General features: G+C 37.1%; 1 protein-coding gene across 2 annotated transcripts in view; it reads right to left on the bottom strand.

The window, feature by feature from the left end:
• Positions 1–20,190, bottom strand: part of TSC22D1 (TSC22 domain family member 1) — a 132,027-nt gene that overhangs the window by 55,768 nt on the left and 56,069 nt on the right. Inside the window, exon 2 of one of the 2 annotated variants that reach the window (XM_034665205.1) lies at positions 12,530–12,587. The exons of the other annotated variant lie outside the window; for it this stretch is intronic. Within the exon in view, the coding sequence (XP_034521096.1) occupies positions 12,545–12,587 (43 nt within the window). The 3' untranslated portion in view covers positions 12,530–12,544. Of the gene's footprint in view, positions 1–12,529; positions 12,588–20,190 lie in introns of those variants that run through there. 2 annotated transcript variants of the gene reach the window in all.

Here is a 20,190-nt window from a genome sequence, read left to right as displayed (position 1 = left end):
AAAGAAATGTAAAGCACCTAAAATTTAACCAAAGTAGAATTTTATTGAAATATAGGAGAGCCCCAAATAGATGGAGAGATTCAATATCATAAATCCCCAAACCAAGCCTCAGATTTTAGTGGTACTCCAACAAACTCCCACAATGGTTTTATAAGGAACCATAATATTCATATGGAAGAACAAAGACCCTATAATACTCGTGGCATCTTAAAAAATAAAAAAGGTGTAATGACTTCTCTCCCAGATATCAAAACTCTTAACAAAGCAATAGTATATTAAACGAATAGACCAATGAAACAAAGAGCTGGTTTTCTGGAAGGACAAACAAAATAGATGAACTTTAGCTAGATTCCCCAAGCAAAAAAGAGAGAGGACTCAAGTAAAATCAGAAGTGAAAGAAGAGACATTACAACTGATAACACAGAAATATAAAGGATCATAAAAGACTACTATGAACAATTATATGCCAATAAATTGGACAACCTAGAAGAAATGGATAAATTCCTAGAAACACACCAAGACTGAATCATGAAAAGGTAGAAAATCAACAGACAAATTACTAGAAAGGAGATTGAATCAATAATCAAAAATCTCCCAAAAAAACAGAAGTCCAGGACTACATAGCTTCACTGGTGAATTCTACCAAACATTTAAAAAATTACTATTGGTCCTTTTCAAACTCTTCCAAAAAACACAAGAGGCAGGAGCACTTCCAAACTCATTTTATGAGGCCAGCATTACCCTGATAGCAAAACCAGACAAGGACACTACAAGAAAAGAAAATTACTGGCCAATATCCCTGATGATGCAAAAATTCTTGGTGAAATAATAGCAAACCAATACAATAACAATACATTAAAAGGATCATACACTATGATCAAGTGGGATTTATTCCAGGGATGTCAGGATGGTTGATATCCACAAATCAATCAAAGTGATATGACACATTAACAAAATGAAGCATAAAAACCATGATAGAGCCATAGATGAAGAAAAAGCATTTGACAAAATTCAACACCCATTTATGATAAAAACTTTCAACAAAGTGCGTGTAGAAGGAACATACCTCAGCATAATAAAGGCTTACAGCTAACATCATACTCAATGATGAAAAACTGAGAGCTTTTCCTCTAAGATCAGATACAAGACAAGGATGCCCACTCCAGCTACTTTTATTCAACATAATATTGGAAGTTCTAGCCGGAACAATTAGACAAGAAAAAGAAATCCAAATAAGAAAGGAAGAAGTAAAATTATCACTATTTTAGATGACATGATATTTTATACAGAAAATCCTAAAGAAGACCTCAAAAAACTGTTAGAACTAATCAACAAACTCAGTGAAGTTGGAGAATATACGAAAATCTGTTAAATTTCTATACAAAATAACAAACTATCAAAAAGAGAAAATTAAGAAAACAATTCCAATTACACATACATCAAAAAGAATAAAATACCTAGGAATAAATTTAACCAGGAAGGTCAAAGACCTGTACACTTAAAACTATAAGACATTGATGAAAGAAATTGAAGACAACACTAATAAATGGAAAGATAATCGGTGCCCATGGATTGGAAAAATTATTATTGTTAAAATGTCCATACTACCCCAAAGCAATCTATAGATTCAACACAATACCTATCAAAATTACAATGACATTTTTTCACAGAAATAGAAAATCCTAAAATTTGTATGGAACCACAAAAGACCCAGAATAGCCAAAGCAATCTTGAGAAGAACAAAAAATCTGGAAAAAAGAAAAATGCTTCCTGATTTCAAACTGTATTACAAAGCCATAGTAATCAAAACAGTATGGTATTGGCATAAAAAGAGACATCAAAGATCAATGGAACAGAACAGAGAGCCCAAATGGGTGAAGGAGAATGGGAGATCAGGCTTCCAGTTATATAATGAATAAACCATGGGACTAAAAGGCACAGTGTAAGGAATACAGTCAATGATATTATAATAGCATTGTATGGTGACAGATGGTAGCTACATTTGTGGTGAGCACAGCATAATGTATATACTTGTCAAATCACTAAGTTGTACACCTGAAACTAATGTAACAGTGTCAACTATACTCAAATTTTTAAAAAATTTTAAATAAAAATAAAACCAAAAATAACAAAAAAAATAGAGATTCCCAGAAGTGAACCTATGCATATATGGTCAATTAATTTACAATAAAGAAGCCACGAATATACAATGGAAAAAGGACAGTCTCTGTAATAAATGGTGTTGGGAAAACTAGACAGTCGCATGCAAAAGAATGAAACTGGACCACTATTTTACACCAGACACAAAAATTAACTCAAAATGAATTAGACTTGAATGTAAGACCTGAAACCATGAAATTACTAGAAGAAAACATAGGCAGTAAACTCCTTGATGTTGGTCTTGGTGATGATTTTTTGGATTTGACACCAGAAGCAAGAATAATAATCACAAGTGGGACTACAGCAAACCACAAAGTTTCTGCACAGCAAAGGAAACCTTGATCAACAAAATGAGAAGGCAATGTATGGAATGGGAAAAAATATTTGCAAATCATATACCTGATGGGGGTTAACATCCAAAATATATAAAGAACTCATACAACTCAAGAGCAAAAAAACAAATGATCCAATTAAAAAATGGGCAGAGGATCTGAACACATTTTTTAAAGAAGACGTACCGATGGCCAACAGGTACATGAAAAGATGCTCAACATCACTAATGACCATGAAAATTCAAATCAAAAGCATCATGAGATATCACTTCACACCTGTTAGAATGGCTATTATCAAAAAGACAAGAAAAAAAAAGACAAGAAATAGCAAGTGTTGGTCAGGATTTAGAGAAAAGGGAATCCTTGTTTACTGTTGGTAGAAATATAAACTGATACAGCCAATACAGAAAAGAGTATGGAGGTTCCTCAAAAAATTAAAGCTAAAATTACCATTGACCCATCAATTCCATTGCTGGGTATTTATCTGAAGAAAACGAAAACACCAACTTGAAAAGATATTTGCAAACCCATGTTCATTACAGCATTATTCATGACAGCCAAGACATGGAAGCAATCTATCTATGCATCCATTGGTGGATAAATGGGTAAAGAAAATGTGATTGATACACACACATACTCACACACACACACATTCAGCCATTAAAAAAGAAGAAAATCCTGCCACTTGCAATAACATGAATGCACCTTGCAGTCATTATGCTAAGTGAAATAAGTCAGACAGATAAAAACAAATACCACATGATCTCACTTAATGTGTAATCTAAACAACAAAATGAAATAAAAACAACCAAACTGATAGACACGAAAAAAACAGATTAGTGGTGACCAGAGCCTGGGGCAGGAGGAAGCATTAGACAGGTGAATGAGGTCAAAAAGTATAAACTTCCAGTTATAAAACAAATAAGTCCTGGGGGTATAATGTACAGCATGATAACTATAGTTAATGATACTGTATATTGGAAAATTTTCTAAGAGTAAATTGTAGAAGTTCTCATCACAAGGAAAAAAATTATATGTGGTGATGGGTGTTAACTAGACTTATTGTAGTGATTATTTAGCAATATATACATATATAAAATCATTATGTTATACACCTGAAACTAAGACAACCAATGTTACATGCCAATTATATCTTAACGAAAAAAAAATTTTTTTAGCACTACAAAGTACCACAAAGAAGAGACAGGATGGTCTTTTCAAATGCTAATGCTGAGCCACTAGCTGCCCTATAAGGAAAAAAATTATTCTTGATCCCTATTTCATACCATAGAAAAAAACTAAATCTGATGGATGGTAGCTCTAAAAGTGAAAGGTAAAACAATTTCTAGAAAATAACAGGAATATCTTGGGAATGTGCAAAGATTTCTTAAACAAGACACAAAAGCATTAACTATAAAAGAAAAGATGAACAAATTAAACTACATCAAAATTGGAATTTATGTTCATTAAAAGAGATCAATAAAAGAATGGAAAGATGAGTCATACTGTGAGAGGGGATATTTGTAACATATCAAAGAGCTCATTTCAGGAACATTTAAAGAACTCCTAAAACCAATAAGAAAAGGTCAAAACAATAGAAAAGTGGGCAAGAAACATGAACAAGCATTTTACAAAATAATACACCCAAATAACCTGTCTATCTATCTATGTTCAATCTCATTAGTAATAAGGGAAGTGCAATATAAAACCACAATGAGGTACACTGTACATCCCCCAAGATGGCTTAAATTAGAAAGACTGACGAGTAGGTTTAAATCTAAGTGATGGGCGGAGCGGCTGGGTGGCTCAGTCAGTTAAACGTCCGTCTGACCGACTCTTGATTTCCACTCAGGTCATGATCTAAGGGTGGGGTGTGGAGCCTGCTTAAAATTCTCTCCCTGCTCCCGCCCTCCTCCCCTGCTCTCCCTCTCTTAAAAAAAATAAATAAATAAATCTAAGTGATGGGTAGGATGTGGAGCATTTACAACACTCATACATAGCTGGTAGGTGTGAAAATAGGTACAACCACTTTGGAAACCAGAGATTATCTACTAAAGATGAACATACACAAACCAACCAGCAGTCTTTTTTTTTTTTTTTAAGCAATCTTATTCCTAGGAATATCCTCAACAGAAATGCAAACATATGTGCATCAGAAGACATACACAAGAATAGTCACAGCTGCATTATTCATAAGAGTCTCCAAAATGGAAACAACCCAGATGTCTATCAATAGAAAAATAGAATGTTCTACAATGAAATACTATATAGCTATGAAACTGAACTCCTATTAAACTCGACAACATGAATGGATCTCAAAAATATTGAGGAAAAAAAATCTAACACATAATTTCATTTATATAAAGTTCAGAATGAACAAAACTAACTGATACTGTCAAAAGTCCGGAGAATAGGTAACTTTAGGGAAAGGAACGAGAGTAGTAATTAGGAAGTAGTTTGAGAGGGGATTCCAGAATGCTAGGAATGTTCTGGTTTTTTTTAAATCTGGATGAAGGTTACATATCCATTATTTTGTGATCATTCATCAAGTGATTTATGTACTTTCTCACAACCGGAAGGACTGGCAAGGTGCTTGCCTCTGCTTCACCTAACTCAGACACTCTCAGGGTGGGAAAAGTGTCTATGCACAGGGCATTTCTCGAGAACACTGAAAGGCAAATGAATATCCCACTGTCATCTGAAGGTAAATATAGCAGATAAAAGATAAGCTGAAAACTGGGGAGAGAGCTTCTTTGGAAAATTAATACACTGAAAAGCTATCATATAAACTGGAAAATTTAGAATGCCAAAGTGTATGCCCAGGGCGGGATGTAAGAAGACCCTAAACTTTCACCCCTGGCTGATCTTTAGGCTCCGTACAAGCAGGAAGAGAGAACTGTAAAGGGAGAACTGTAAAGAGCTTAGCTAAGCATTGAAGGAGTGTCCCAATACAGAGTCAGTATGCAAAGACTGAGAAAACTGGGGTTATTTGGGGGGAAAGAGGTGGGGTGGGGAGCTCCAGGTATTCAAGGAAATCTCTGCCAAAACACTAGCTGACCATAAGCTAAAGAAACAGACACTTCAGAGATCGCACGGGGCAAAGATCCAGAAATAAACCCATACAACTCTGGCCACTTGATTTTAGAAAGGGGTGCCAAGACCATTCGATAGGAAAAGAAGTCTCTTCAACAAATGCTGCTGGCACAACTGGGCATCCACATGCAAAAGGGTAAAGTTAGACTCCTACTCACACCATATACAAACTCACAATAGACCAACGATCAAGATATAAGAGCCAAAACTATAAAATTCTTAGAGCAAAACATAAATTTTCATGACCTTGGGGATTCGCAGATATAACACCAAAAGCATAAGCAACAAAAGAAGAAATAAATTGGACTTCATCGAAATTAAAACTTTTATGGATCAAAGGGCATTATCAAGAAAATGAAAAGGTAACCTCCAGACAAGAAAATATTTGCAAAACATGTATCTGATAATGGTCTAGGATACACTTTACAGAGCTTTTGGATAAATACCTAAAAGTGTAGAATTAAGAAGATACACAAATAGGGGAGCCTGAGCGGCTCAGTCGATTGAGAGCCTTTGGCTCAGGTCCTGATCTCAAGGTTCTGATCTCAAGGTACTGGATTGAGCCCTGAGCCGGGCTCCCTGCTCAAAGGGGAGTCTGCTTCTCCTTTTCCCCCTGTCCCTGCCCCTGCTTGTGCTCTCTCTCTCTCAAATAAATAAACATTTAAAAAGAAGATACACAAATAGCTAACAAGCACATCAAAGATGCTTAACATCATTAATCATTCAGGAAATGCAAATCAAAACCACAATGAGATACCACCTCATACCCAGTAGGATGGCTATAATTAAAATTAGAGAAAACAAGTATTGGTAAGGATGTGGAGAAATTAGAACCCTCATACATTGCTGGTGGGGAATGTAAAATGGTACAGCCTCTGTGGAAAACAGTTTGGTGGTTTCTCAAAAAGTTAAAACACAGAATTGCCATGTGACTCAGCAATTTCACTCTTACATATGTGTCCAAAAAGAACTAAAAACAGGTAACTCAAATATTTGTACCCAAATATTCATAGCAGCACTATTTACAAAAGGTGGAAACAACTCAAATGTCCATTAACAGATGAATTAGCAAAACGTAGTCAATACACACAAATGGAACATTATTCAGCCATAAACATAAACTAGTGAATCGTGCTAATAAGGTAGACAAAGCTGGGAATCGTTATGCTAAGTAAAAGAAGTCAGACAAAAGAGGCTACATACTATATGTTGTCATGCATCTGAAATATTCAGAATAGGCAAATCCAGAGAAACGGAAAGCAGATTGCTGGTTGCCAGGGGCTGGGGCAAGGTCAAATGAGGAGTTGCTACGTAACAGGTATGGAGTTTTCTTTTGGAGTGATGAAAATGTTTTGGAACGTGATAAAAGTGGTGGTTATACAACACTGTGAATATACTAGATACCACTGAATTGTACACGTTAAAATGGTTAATTTATGTTTGTTTATGTTAAATTGAATTTCACCTCAATTTAAAATCAAATCAAAACAAAATAAAACCTGTGACCTGAATTAGAGAGCCAAAATTACATTCAGTCCCATTTTTCCATCACCTCTCACGTCCCATATGGCACTGAGTCAAAGCAGATTCTGCCTCCATTTCAGAATAGATTCTCTCCTCCTCCTTTTCCTGGCCACTGTCCCTGCCTTAATTCAGGTCTATCACTTCTTACCTGCTAATTACAAGTGTCCCAGATAATCTAGTTGCCAACAATATTGTTCCTTATTTTTAATCGTTCACTAAATTGCCAGATCCATCCTTCCAAAATGCAAATCTAATCAATTTTTCTGCTCAAAATCCTTCCATGTTTCCTTACGGCTTTTAAGATAAAGTGAAGCTCCTTATCCTGGCACAAAAAGTCCTACTTAGCCCACTCCTACCCTCTGGCCTCATCCGTCACTCCCGGTCTCTCCTCCAGCTGCATAGGCCATAGTCTCTACTTCAAGGATCTATGCTGTTTAAGGTCCCTGTACTTCCTCTAACTGGGAAATCCTTTTCCAAGTGAATAACTTCCCTCAAAAATTCAACTAAACATCTCATCCTCTAGAAAGGGTTATTCCCCAGCTCCCAATTCACTACTTTCACATGTAGCAAACATTTATCAAAGAACTTACCACACTGTAGTACAATTGGCTTACTTTCCTAAAGACTAGATAATCCCCTAGTAGACCCTGACCGCAGGGGCCAAGATTTCATCATATTTATATCTCAAGTACCTCCCTCAGCAAACATTCAATTCAGTCATGTGCTCTCAAACATAAAATAATTCACAGATCTTCTCACCTTTTGCTACTTGATCATTAGGTCTTCATGGCTGGCCAATATCTGAGAGAATAATTAGCAACTTGTTTGTGCAATATTTCTGCTCAGTAATCTATCCTCAAACTAATTAAACAAGAGCTTCTTGATTAATGCATTTAATACATGAAAGAAAATTTTCTAATCCTTATTAAAAAATTGCTCTACGTCAATCTAAAGAAATGTAAATTTTCTTTTTTTATTAAGTAAGACTACAGACAAGGTAAAAATCCCTTAATTAGTTTTGAGATGAAAACCTAAATATAAAAATTTAACTAACTGTTCTCTCGCTCACTGGAAATATACAATCAATCTGGGTCTTTAGACATAGGATTATGCTCACTTCTATACCACTTCCTACCAATTCCCCTAATCACACTGCCCTGAGTTTTTAGGCCCACCAAAGCATTTGGTTGGTACTGGATAATGTGATAGAAACCAGATTCTTTCAGAACATTTTTCATAGGAAATTGAAATTTCAAAGAATTGTTCAATTGTTTCTGATGAAAACACTTGATATCCGAAAATGCTTTGACAATCTAAACTTGAATGTACCCAGGTAAACCCAGGTAAGTAGGAATATAATCTCTAGACTGCCTTGATGATTCTGAAATATCTAAAATTTATAAATACTTCCTATAAAATAGTACTTGAATGACAAACTATAGTCATGTATTTTCATTGTTCACAGGGTAATTTTTTATTCTAATTGTTTTAATCCAGTCTAATTCTGTCCACGTAACAACATCTACAGATTCCCAATACCTAAAAAAAAACGAAGCACCATTATTAACTTACTTACTTTTCTTATAGTCAAGACCGATGTTTCCTAGGGCTATTTCTGCTGACCCAAACCATGTTCTCCATTTTCATTAAGCTTATAAATTCACAGAAAAGACCTCAGGCAAATATTTTCTCAGTGCCAACAATTCTTGCACTTTGCCTAATTAACTCATTTGTTTTATGTCTTACAGGACTGGAATCTGCAATTACTATTTCCATCTCTACACTGGCTGCTAGAAAGCCCTCAGCTAATTTATGGCCCATTTCTAGACTTTCTCACATACAGAGTCTGGGTATTATTCTCATTCTGGGCTCCATCTTATCCTTTTCAACCTCTCTCCTTTGCCACAATAAACACTTAATTTTATTTTGTCACGCTGGATATATATTTGTAAGCTGCCTTTAATCCCTTCTGGAATATATCCTTAAAAAAAACCCACATATATGCACTTGACTAATTATTAGCCAGTCTGCTTCTGGCTAGACTTCTAAGCCAGACATAATCAGACTTATTCCACAGCTGTTCAACAATTCTTATGTTCATTCTTGGTTGATGACCTATCCATTCCCCCACATAAACCACTATATATATTTTTTCATTCTCTTAGAGCCATTATAATTTATCTCACTATCAACAAGTCACATCTCTACCTAAATTTCAGAGATGCTAGAGCCAATCAGTTAAATTCCCTCACTCCTCCCCGCAGCCCACCTTAAAATTTCGAAATTATAATCTCAAGCAAAAGAAAGAAGTCTTCCATCTGGGTTCTTAATACTAAAACTTTGTCAGTTTTTTTCCATGGACTTACTTGATCTCATATATTTAATGGCTTCCACTCAGCTGGTTCCTTCCTTCACCAAAGACATTTTATAAAGAACATTTTTATTTCTGCCACTGTCATTTCTGGGGCACTGCCAGAGGTTCTTGAGGTGGGACTAGAATGGACAGGGATTTGGAACTAGAAACTGGAAGGTGGTGAACCAACAGTAGGTGGTATGGAAAATTCAGTGGGTAAAAAAATGGATAAAACCGTGACAGGCAACAGGTAATAATTAGGCAAGTGTCTGGTACCAGGAATTGTCACCATACGTGAACAGCTGCCCCAACAGCTAGGGCACTGTCAATGCCACACATCAGAGAGAGTCAGTCTCTGAGTCCCAGGCACTTATCAAGGCTTAGACTTATCAAAGCAAGCACTGTGCACAGAGAAATAAAATATCCCAGGCCCCTGAATTAAGGTGTGAGGTAGGGAACTGATGATTGGAACAAAGCAGTATACCAATTATAAACACTGAACAATCGTCAGATTTGCACTGTCCTTCCCACTGAATCCCCCAAAATTGAAATGGAACTCCTTAAATCCCCCCTACAGTCCGACTTGGTCTCAGAGGCTGGGTTGGGGAAGGGGTGCGTGTAATAGTGGAAGTCAGGTGGAACAGAAGACAGAAGATGATCTCCCACATGACATGCAGGGTAAAATGCAGGGAAGAGGAGCTCAAACCATAGGAGGGCAAGTTAGGGGTCTACTGTAGTAAAAACAACAACAGACAACTCTTTATGAAGCATATAAGCGGTATCAAAGGCATATAAACTTACAAATACCATCCAGAAACTGTGAGAGGGAGCGAGTACTAACACATGCCTTGTGGAGCGATGCTCCACTCAAATGGCTCTCTCCCAGTGTAACCAATGATCTTTATACTCAACAGCCACTTTTTAGTATTTAACCCACCTAAAATTGTGCTTGCATGGCACTATAGACCAAATGAAATAAATGTCTCTCTCCAACTTGCCTTTAAAGGCAACAACAACACAAAATTGTAGCCACAGAAAGAAAAGTGTGTCAATTTACCTTTTTGGTTAATTTCCATTTGCCATCACTTGCTCACTAAAAATTGTAGGTCTCTCATAATTTCAGTATATTTGTAAATTTACATGACTTTGATACAGATAAAAAGTTGTTGTTGGTTTTTTGGTGTTTTTTTTTTTTTTTTATGTAGAACCATTCTTTCAAATGTTCCACGCTTTTCTGATTCATGACTAAGTTGTTGATTTTCCAGGTCCCATCTTGGTCCTAGAGATACAAAGTAACTGTGTACCTGTTTGAGATGGAAAACACTCTCAGATAACCTTTAACTTCTCCCAGCCTGAAAAACTCTTTACCACTGGTTAAATACTCTTTTTCAGAGTCCAACAGTAAGAGCTAACACTTGCAGGCCCTGCTCCACATGAAGTATTGTATGTTAACTCATTTAGTCCTCAACCAGGGTTCTTCACTGGAACCACCGCAGACAGAAAATTATCTTAGTGGCTGTTTTCTCAAATCTCCCAGGATACTTCATAACTTGTGCCATTCCAGATGCACAAAAGAGAAGTCAAGTCATTACTTAAAATAGATGCCTTAGGTCATTAGGGCTTAGTCTTCTCAAGAAACCCCAGTTAAGAAAGGCCACAAATCAACAATCCCAGTAGGTAAGTTATATTACCATCCGCACTTGACATTTGAAGAAACAGGCAGAAATTGAGTTACTTGATCAAGTTCACATAGCTAGTAAGTGGCAGAACCAGGATTCAAATCCAAGCTGTCTGGCTCCAGAGTCCTTACTACTTCAGTAAGTCCAACCCTTTGCTCTGAATCCACTTAACCCATCCTCCATGTATAGACTATGCCTGTGACCTTATTCTTAAGGATTCACTCTTTTTATAACTATTTTGCATACATACATTTTCTTCACAGCAAAACTGTAAGCTATTTAAAATAAGGACCGCAACAAACTTTCCTTGTATTCCCATAGCCCTAGCCCCTCCCACCCCATCCCCCCCACCCCCCACAAAAGAATCTTGAATTGATCACTCCAACTGATAATAGCCATAAGAAATTAAGAAACAAAGAGTGAATTTGGGTGAGACCAGGTTACTTGGTATAAGCCTGGCTGGAGCCAAAAACTATAGTCATCAATCATTATAGACACACTAATACGTGCTTATTGAACATAATGAAGTTTGAAGATTAATATTTGGACAAGATTCACATAGCATAGACATATCTACAATCAACATTTTTCAAGTCTTTATATAATTACTAATATGAAGGCTGCTGTCTCAGCAATCCTATTCCCCCTGATAGTTTCTAATATTCCCAGGCAGATACCCTAAAATACATAGAAAACAGCAGAGAGGTGATATAGTTAAACATAAAATCTCTAGAAATCTGCTGGGGCTCTCTTTTGGAATATACAAATCTAAATTAAAGTTAACATGGCAAAAGAGAAAGGAAAAGAAATTATTTCCACCACAACTTAAGGATGCCATACATAAATAACCTTGAATTTTCATATTACCATTGCTAATAAATTTGTAAATCATCTACTTGCCCAAGAATTTCTTCAATTTGGGGATTGGGAAGGAGGCAGGGTGTGTGACCCAGAAGATACAAACCTTCCAGTATTTTCAACTCTAAAGCACAGAGAATAGAGAAGTTTACAGCATGAACTCCCAGGGCTTCTACCCGAAGTTTATAAAGACAAATGAAACAGAAAGAGAGGTAAGACTTGGCAAGTGGACAAGCAGGTCACTTGCCACAGCTGGTGAATATTTCATTACAACTACTTGATACCTTTCCTCCTTCTACTTAAACACTGATCCATTACAAAACCTATTTTTATAGATTGTTGAATATATCTGTATTTTATTTTGACTAGCAATACTTAGACTACCTTAATATTTAAAATAAATCAATGACAAAATTAAGAGACATTAATTAAACAGAGTATATTAACATAAAAAGATGGAAATTTAGTTCTTAACTCTGTTAAATATGCAAGATAATAAGCCTAGACTTTATTATAAGTAATACTTGCTCAATGGGAACTTGAACTTACAGTAGTTCTTTGTCCAATGCTTCAAAATCTCTGTAAAACCTACAGAAGAAAACACTACTTCACTTGGTATCACCAAATAGAATAAAATATTAAAGTTTGAAAAATACTTTTACTTTCTTTGGGCACTTAACCAGGCTTCTGTTTACTGGTAAAGATTCCATTTTTCTCCATGTGAAGCCAGAAAAATTAAGCCCATATTAATGGATATTTCTTCCCTTTTTCCCATCAAAACCAAATATCACTCTACATTTCACCCATGGTCTAATTTTAGAGCTATGTTTAAGTGCCAATTAAAAGTCTCGAGGAGATTGATAAAACTAAATTAAATGTCTACCCCAAAGGTAATGTTTACCATTTCTTTAAAACCATATAAATAAAACTACCTGATGGAATGTTAAATATTTAAGCTTAAAACATTATTACCACAATTCCAATGTATTAAAATTTAACATACAAGACCAACAGCAAACATTAGTCCTGGACATCTCTTATTCAATCTGAGAAGTTACTCCAAAACTCTGTCCAATATTATGTTACAAAAGCCAAATGTAGATATAAGTTAAAAATCCTAGAATGGAGATTAAAACCAGTGTTCTTGAAAGAAAACTACACAAAACTAATTCTGAGAGGCTTTCACTTGGAAGATTGTCTCTACTGCATGCAAACTATTGCCCAATATAATTCTTTGGTTTTGTTTTTGTCTTTTTTAAATTTTTTAATGTTTTTTTTATTTAAAACACCAAAGCTTATGTTTAAAGTATTTAAGTGTTCAAAGGTTCGCTATTTCATCATCTTCGTATAATTTTGTATAAAATATATATTTTAAAACTACATAGTTGTTTTTTTTTCCCCGAACCATATAATTAAACAAGGAAACCATATACTCTGCTATTAAATTATCCCGGAAAAACTCTGTGACCTCACTTTATGACTGCTGAAACTACTCTGTACAAGTTTGAACAGCCTTATTTCAAAACCAAAAGTAGCTGTTATGGGACAACTGGATTTTTCAATACAATTCAATTTCACTCAATAAATTATTGAATGCTTACTCCATATAAGGTACCGTGATTGATTCTGTAGGGCATTCCAAGTGAGAACCAAGCATTCTCTACCTATAAGGAGCTCATGGAATAGGATAAATGTTTTCTTAACATGTAATGATAACAGCAAACATCTATATAGTACTGGACAGTGTTTTAAACCTGTACTAACTTACATATTCCTCACAGCAGCCCTAGGAGCCGGGTACTATGACTGCCCACAATTCATTAATGAGACAAATGAGGCTCAGAGAAGACAGGTAATCAGCTCAAGGTGCAGGAGCAGTAAGAGTTGGAACTGGGATGTGAATTCAAGCTGTGCAACTCCAGAGCGTTCCTTATATAACCCCTCTGGCCCTGCTGTCCCGAAGAAATGATTACGGTAGGGTGTTTGATGGGTGGCAAAAAAACTGCCACACACACACACACACACACACACACACAAAAAAGTCTTGAGTTTCCAAAAGCAGATCAGGTCTAATCAGGCAGAACTTAAAATGTGGCCCCAGGATAGGGGGAAGAATGAAGTGGGAATTCTAGGTAAAGGGGGTACAGAAGAAAGAGCAAGGGGCTATGCTGAAGTAATGTTATTAAAAGTATGAGTCAGTAGTCAGCTAGAACAAGAGGAAGCAACTAAAGATTCTGAACTGGGTACTGAGACGGAATGTCTGAATGAGACTAATTGCATGACTAGGAAGGAGGGAGGTAGGCTTGGATGCTGGACGGTCCATATGGTATCTCCCACAAATAGTCCAAGAAGCAGTAATCACCTGGGCTGTGGTGGTGATAATGGGGATGGAAGGCAAAAGGAGAAAAAAAGGCAAGACCAGAATCAGAGATCACCCCATGTCTGCTGTGGACCAGGCACAGGGAACTTGGGGACAAGCATGTGGGAGGCATACGAAAGTGGATGCCAAGGTGACTAAGCTTTGGAGCCTCGATGACAGGAACACCAGGGTACTCATGCACAGATGCTATGCGTTTAGGAGGAATTCAAACAAAATCCGAGGCCGTTAGTCGGCTCCACTGGACGGGGTGATGGGAAAGAGAACCAAGGTTGAAGATAAGGAGTTGGGGTCCTCTGCAGAGTGTAGAGTTTAAGAACTGTGGCAAATGCTTCAGCAGGAAGTTGACAGGAAGAAACAGAACCAATGAGAGGACTTATATACCCACACCTAGCTCGAGGGGTGGAGGGTTAATAGCCAAGAAAGGAGATTAAACACAGCAAAAATAGACAACTAGAGCAGTGCAGTGTCAAAATCAGCAAGGCTCATCAGGGAGTGAAAGAGCAAGCTTAGCCAGGTCTCAGAAGGAAAGGAGTCAGAGTACAGGTTGTCCCAAAGAACTAAGGATCTGAATTCTTTTCAACATTTTACACCCAAAATAAATACATTATTTCTAAAAACTTGCAAAGCCTAGTCATGTATATACTGTTATCCCCTAAAGCCAACAAAGGAAATGAACTTAAAGTCTACGAAATACTACAGAATTGAACTCTTCACCCTGGAGAAGGTAATAGGGTGCTCACAATAGAGGAAGCCACAGGGTAAACAACAAGGAGGACTCCCTGCAATGTCAATTTTCCTCAGTGTTAGGCAATTTAAAATATTATTTCATATTAAAACAAAACTGTACTGTGGTGTGAAATAGAAGATTCACAGGACTTTATAGAAGTTTCACCCTTGCCTCAAGTCCCTCCTAGTTTGCCTCCCCAAATCCGCCCCCCACCCCGCACCTTTGCCTTCATTGTCCCCAGTCTCAGTCTCTCCTCAGAGCCTTAGGATTCAGCCCGGTGAATGCTGAACAGAGAAGAAGGCATAAAGTACAATCAGAGCACAGAAGAGGCCTGGGGAATCAAATGCAGCTTCTCAGAGCACTGACACAACCTTTAACTTGGGACACAAAAATAAGAAATGCCAAAAATGTGCACAAAACTCTCAAATTTCATTTACACCCTCAAGTTATAATAGATTTGGGAAGGAATTAAACTAAAAGCATGATGGTGACAAAACGGTGCTTGCATTTAAAAGAAACTGACAGATGTTTTGCTTTTTATTTTGGTCCTATTAATGACTGTACTTCCTGTTCTTCATATATAAAATAGGAATACAAGCATCTTTCTGAATTCACCAAGTCCTTTATAATTAAAGCTCATTTAACCTCATAGAGATGTTCAAAGATACTTGACAGTGGGTTTTTGAGACTCACATGCTAACTATATTCAGCCGGGGGTTAGTTAGCTTGGTTACAGTATGATATTAATGAACCCATCACTTCGAAGTTCACATGTGCTGGTAAGTTTCACTTTTCCGTGGAGGAAACCTGGCCAGTTATCTTCAGCTATGCTGCAGAAGGTCACAATATGGATTTAGTAACAAAAAGAGAAAGAGAATACCCATTTAACGGTGCCATCCGGATAACAGAAACAGCCTTCCAACACATCACCCCGCTTCTCCTCTATAATCCAGTTCCCCATCCAGCCGCCCATATGAGCTTTTAAAAAACATATATTAGACTGTGTTGCCCCCTCCACCCTATGTCCAACTAAAATCCTTTCATAGAGTTCTGGTCACAGGGCCGTAGGAACTGTAGGGCCCTACAGTATCTGGCCCCTGCTCACCTCTGGAGCACCCGTCTCATACTTCTGTCCACCTGGCTCCTCGTGCCCAGCCACCCTGGCCTCCCTTCTGTTCTTGAATAAGTCACACTCCTCCCACTGCACAGTGGGTAAAAATTTCCGAGTGAAGAATCCAGTCAAAAGGAACCACAGCAAACCATGTAAATATCGCATGAGGCCCTGTGTAAGAAGCATGAAGTAGCAGAGCACCTGTCTTCGTAGAACAACATACTCAGTTTAGGGAAAACGGACATGAACGCTAATAAGCCATGCCATTGAATGAGGGACCCTAAATTATTAGTAACAACCCAAAAGCCAACATACCCCGAAATCTCAGCTACTGCGCTCAGACAGTGTGCTTCTACACCTAGACAAACCGACGAATGCCCACAAAATTACTACAGAAATATTAACCCAAATAATGGTTCACTAACGGTAAGAATGCCACAAGCAACACTGGTGAATTTCGAAGCCCACGGTGTTGTGCTGCAGGACTAACCAAAAAGATCAAAGGGTAGGGTGGTGGTGATGCTTGTCTAACTAAGTGAATGCATTCAATGCCGCTGGTCTGTACCCTTAAAACTGGTTAGGATGGCAAATTTTATGTTATGGGTAGTTTACCACAGTTTAAAAAGGGGGGGGGAGGGGCGAGGAGTAGGAAAGTTCTAATACAATTTTAAGACTAAAACACCTAAACCTCCTCGTCGTGAAAAGCACACAAGCTAAGGACATGATCTAAGTCTGCTAAATGATGAAAGATACAGTAAGATTGTGCAACTGTTCACTAAATTAGTTACTAGAACTAAAGGGGGAAGAAAGAAGATAGACCATCAAAAGAAGAAATATCATTAGTTTTAACATGCTTATCTTCATTAATAACCCAAAGATTCACATTAAAACAAGATACTATTTCACCCATGAAATCAGAAAACTAGCAAAATTAGTAAAAGATAATGACAAGAGTACGCTCATATATCATTAGAGCAAATACAGTCAAGGCCCTTCTGAAAAGCAACGCGCCAGTATTTATTAGGAGTCTCAAAACTGTTGTACAGTACAGAAGTGTTTGCCCAGTAATTTCGTATCTGTGAACCAACCCTAAAGAAGCAATCCTAAACACATAAAAAGATAGATGTATAAATATGTTCATTTAAGCACGATTTATAAGGAAAAAATGAAAAAAATGAAATGTCTGGCAATGAAAATAAGTAAACTCTGATTCATCCACATGATGTTTTTATATAGCAAGTAAAAATATCCCTGAAGAACCTGTGATAACATGGGGAAATGTTATGTTAAAAATTACGGGAAGTTGTATATAACTTCAAATATTTTCAAATATGAACAAAAATCTATGTCTAGGGTTTTTTGCTACTTTTCTACAGGTGTGTTTATGTCACTTTAATGGTTGGGGGAGAAATAAGGTTAACTTAGCAACAAACTAGTTCAAATTTACACTTGGGAGGAGAGAATAAGGGAAATGGTAAGCTCTGTAAAAACATCCACCCAGCTGTCTTACTTTCCACATTAAGTTCCTGGTACCCCCGGATCAGGAGCTGTGTCACATTTCTTGATCTCTAACATCTAGCACATAATTGACATACAGTAGTTGCTCAGTATGACAACCTAAGAACCCATCTAAGTGACAGTGTACCAAAACGTACACACACACACTTTTTATTTTTCAACAATCAGGAACCAGTCAATCAAGCCAAAAATCTGGGATTCTACATAGTATTTGATTGACTAAAGATAAATGCTACCAAAAGTAATTGCCTTTTTTTTTTCTAAATTCTAGAGAAAGTGATAGAAATGGTTTCACAACGAAGACAGGTTTTAATTTTCTGAAAAACTGATCAGGTTTGGTTAGGTGAAGAAGCTGGATAGCAGTTTAAGGGAGAAACGGACCAACCAAAGGCCATAATAAGAGTATTTGCATCCCCTAAAAGCTGAGGTTCCCAAAAGCTCTTCCTTCAGTTCTCTGCAATTACTTTACGCACACTTCCTGGATCATCACCTCTACTCTCATATCCTTGTTTATCAGCATGAGGATAACAGCTTCCCAGTCAACATCCTCCAGTTTCAGAATTGTATCCAATCTTCAGGCTCGACTGTGAATGCTCACTGGCCACCTCTACTTGGATATTTGTTTCAAACTCAAAATGCTTAAAAGTGATTTAGTCTTCCCCTTGAAAACCTGTTCCTCCTGTATTTCCCATTTCTCTGAAACAGAATCACTTTCCACCTAGAAAAACAAGTTATTCTTAATTTATCCCTTGCCTACACCCACATCCATCAATTAACGAGACAGGAATTCCTAAGTCTATCTTAAATCAGTCTCCTCATTCCTATCGCGAAAGCCTCTGCCCTAGTTCAGACCCACATTAGCTCTTGCCTACGTCCTGAAATTGCCTCCTACTGGATTTTCTTGCCTCCAGTCCTGTCTCATGGATCCTCTTCAGAGATCAGCTTAAAAGTCACATCGTCAGGCTGGTAAATAAGGATTGCCTGGGCCCTGTATCTTCAAACAAGAACCTATACACGTTTTCAAATGTGTGTAGATGCTTTTTGTGATCAATACAGTATCAACTTCAATCTCCCTGCAAGAAATGATAGGTTTTTGTCATGTCTGTTCTTAGTTACCATATACAAAAATCACAACTATCTGGCTTTTTTTGGTATTAGAAACAGGTTTTCATACTTGAAAAGATGAAGATAAATAGATTAGGAAGAAAGTAGCCTAACAAAATAGAGTGAAATATTTGACAATAGAAAGCACTCCTGAAATAATGTGGACTAGAATAGAAATCAGCTTATAAAACCTCGTGGTTCTTTTTATTATTCACAATTGGCAAACACCACTGGAAATCCTAAGAGCTAACAGAGGAGACATATCCAACTATAAGTCACCATAAGCAATACCGGACAGTGCTAGACTGAACCACAGTAGAATATCGTATCTCTTCCACCTTCTAAGTTTGCTCTCAACTTAACTACTTAAGGTCTTTGGCGGAAGAGAATTCAGGAGACTAGTTACAAAAGTATGCATGAACAACCTCAGACACCAATTAAAAATAGTTTTGCTAGGGGGCGCCTGGGTGGCACAGCGGTTAAGCGTCTGCCTTCGGCTCAGGGCGTGATTCGGTGTTATGGGATCGAGTCCCACATCAGGCTCCTCCGCTAGGAGCCTGCTTCTTCCTCTCCCACTCCCCCTGCTTGTGTTCCCTCTCTCGCTGGCTGTCTCTCTGTCGAATAAATAAATAAAATTTTTTTTAAAAAAATAGTTTTGTTAGATAAACCCAGACGATAACCTATACTAAACTCTAGCAAATGTAGTAGAAAAGTTTGGGAAGAGTTCCTTTCAACTTGTGGGTACCCACAGATAACTAAAGGTTTGGTAACTCAACTAAGGAAGGAACTAAAAATAGAAAATGTTATCTTTTCTATTACTCATTTTTTCGTTTATCACCCTCAGATTCAAAACATTAAAGGACATTCTAATTAAACCCATTCTGAGTATGCTCTGATCATCTGGAGAAAATATAACCATTAAATGTTGTCAGAATAACAGGAGCTTCCTGCAGAAAGGTAAAGTCGGATCTACTCAGTGAACTAAAATGAACTCCAAAGAGGTGGAAGATTCATATAGAAAAATATGAAACCAATCGCTAAAGAAAACATAACTTCTTTATACCTTTGGAGTAGTAGAGAGGGCTTTCTGACTCAAAATTTTAGTCATAAAAGGAAACTTTGATGAATTTGATTCCATCTAAATAAAAAACCTCTGCATGGCAATACACGCACACACATACACACACACAATCAAAAAACAAATGTCAAACTGGGAAAAATACTGGCTACTTCCTCTTATCATAAAAGCCTAACAACAACAAAAATTCAATAGAAATGGACAAAACCTATGAACGGGTACATGGAAATAAAAATAAATATAAAAAGCTGAAAGTCACTCACAAGAAATATG

The sequence above is a fragment of the Ailuropoda melanoleuca genome, chromosome 7, assembly GCF_002007445.2.
Source record: "Ailuropoda melanoleuca isolate Jingjing chromosome 7, ASM200744v2, whole genome shotgun sequence".
Classification (NCBI taxonomy): Eukaryota; Metazoa; Chordata; class Mammalia; order Carnivora; family Ursidae; genus Ailuropoda; species Ailuropoda melanoleuca.
Note: the sequence above shows the minus strand (reverse complement) of the source record. Positions and strands in the feature narration are given on the sequence as shown.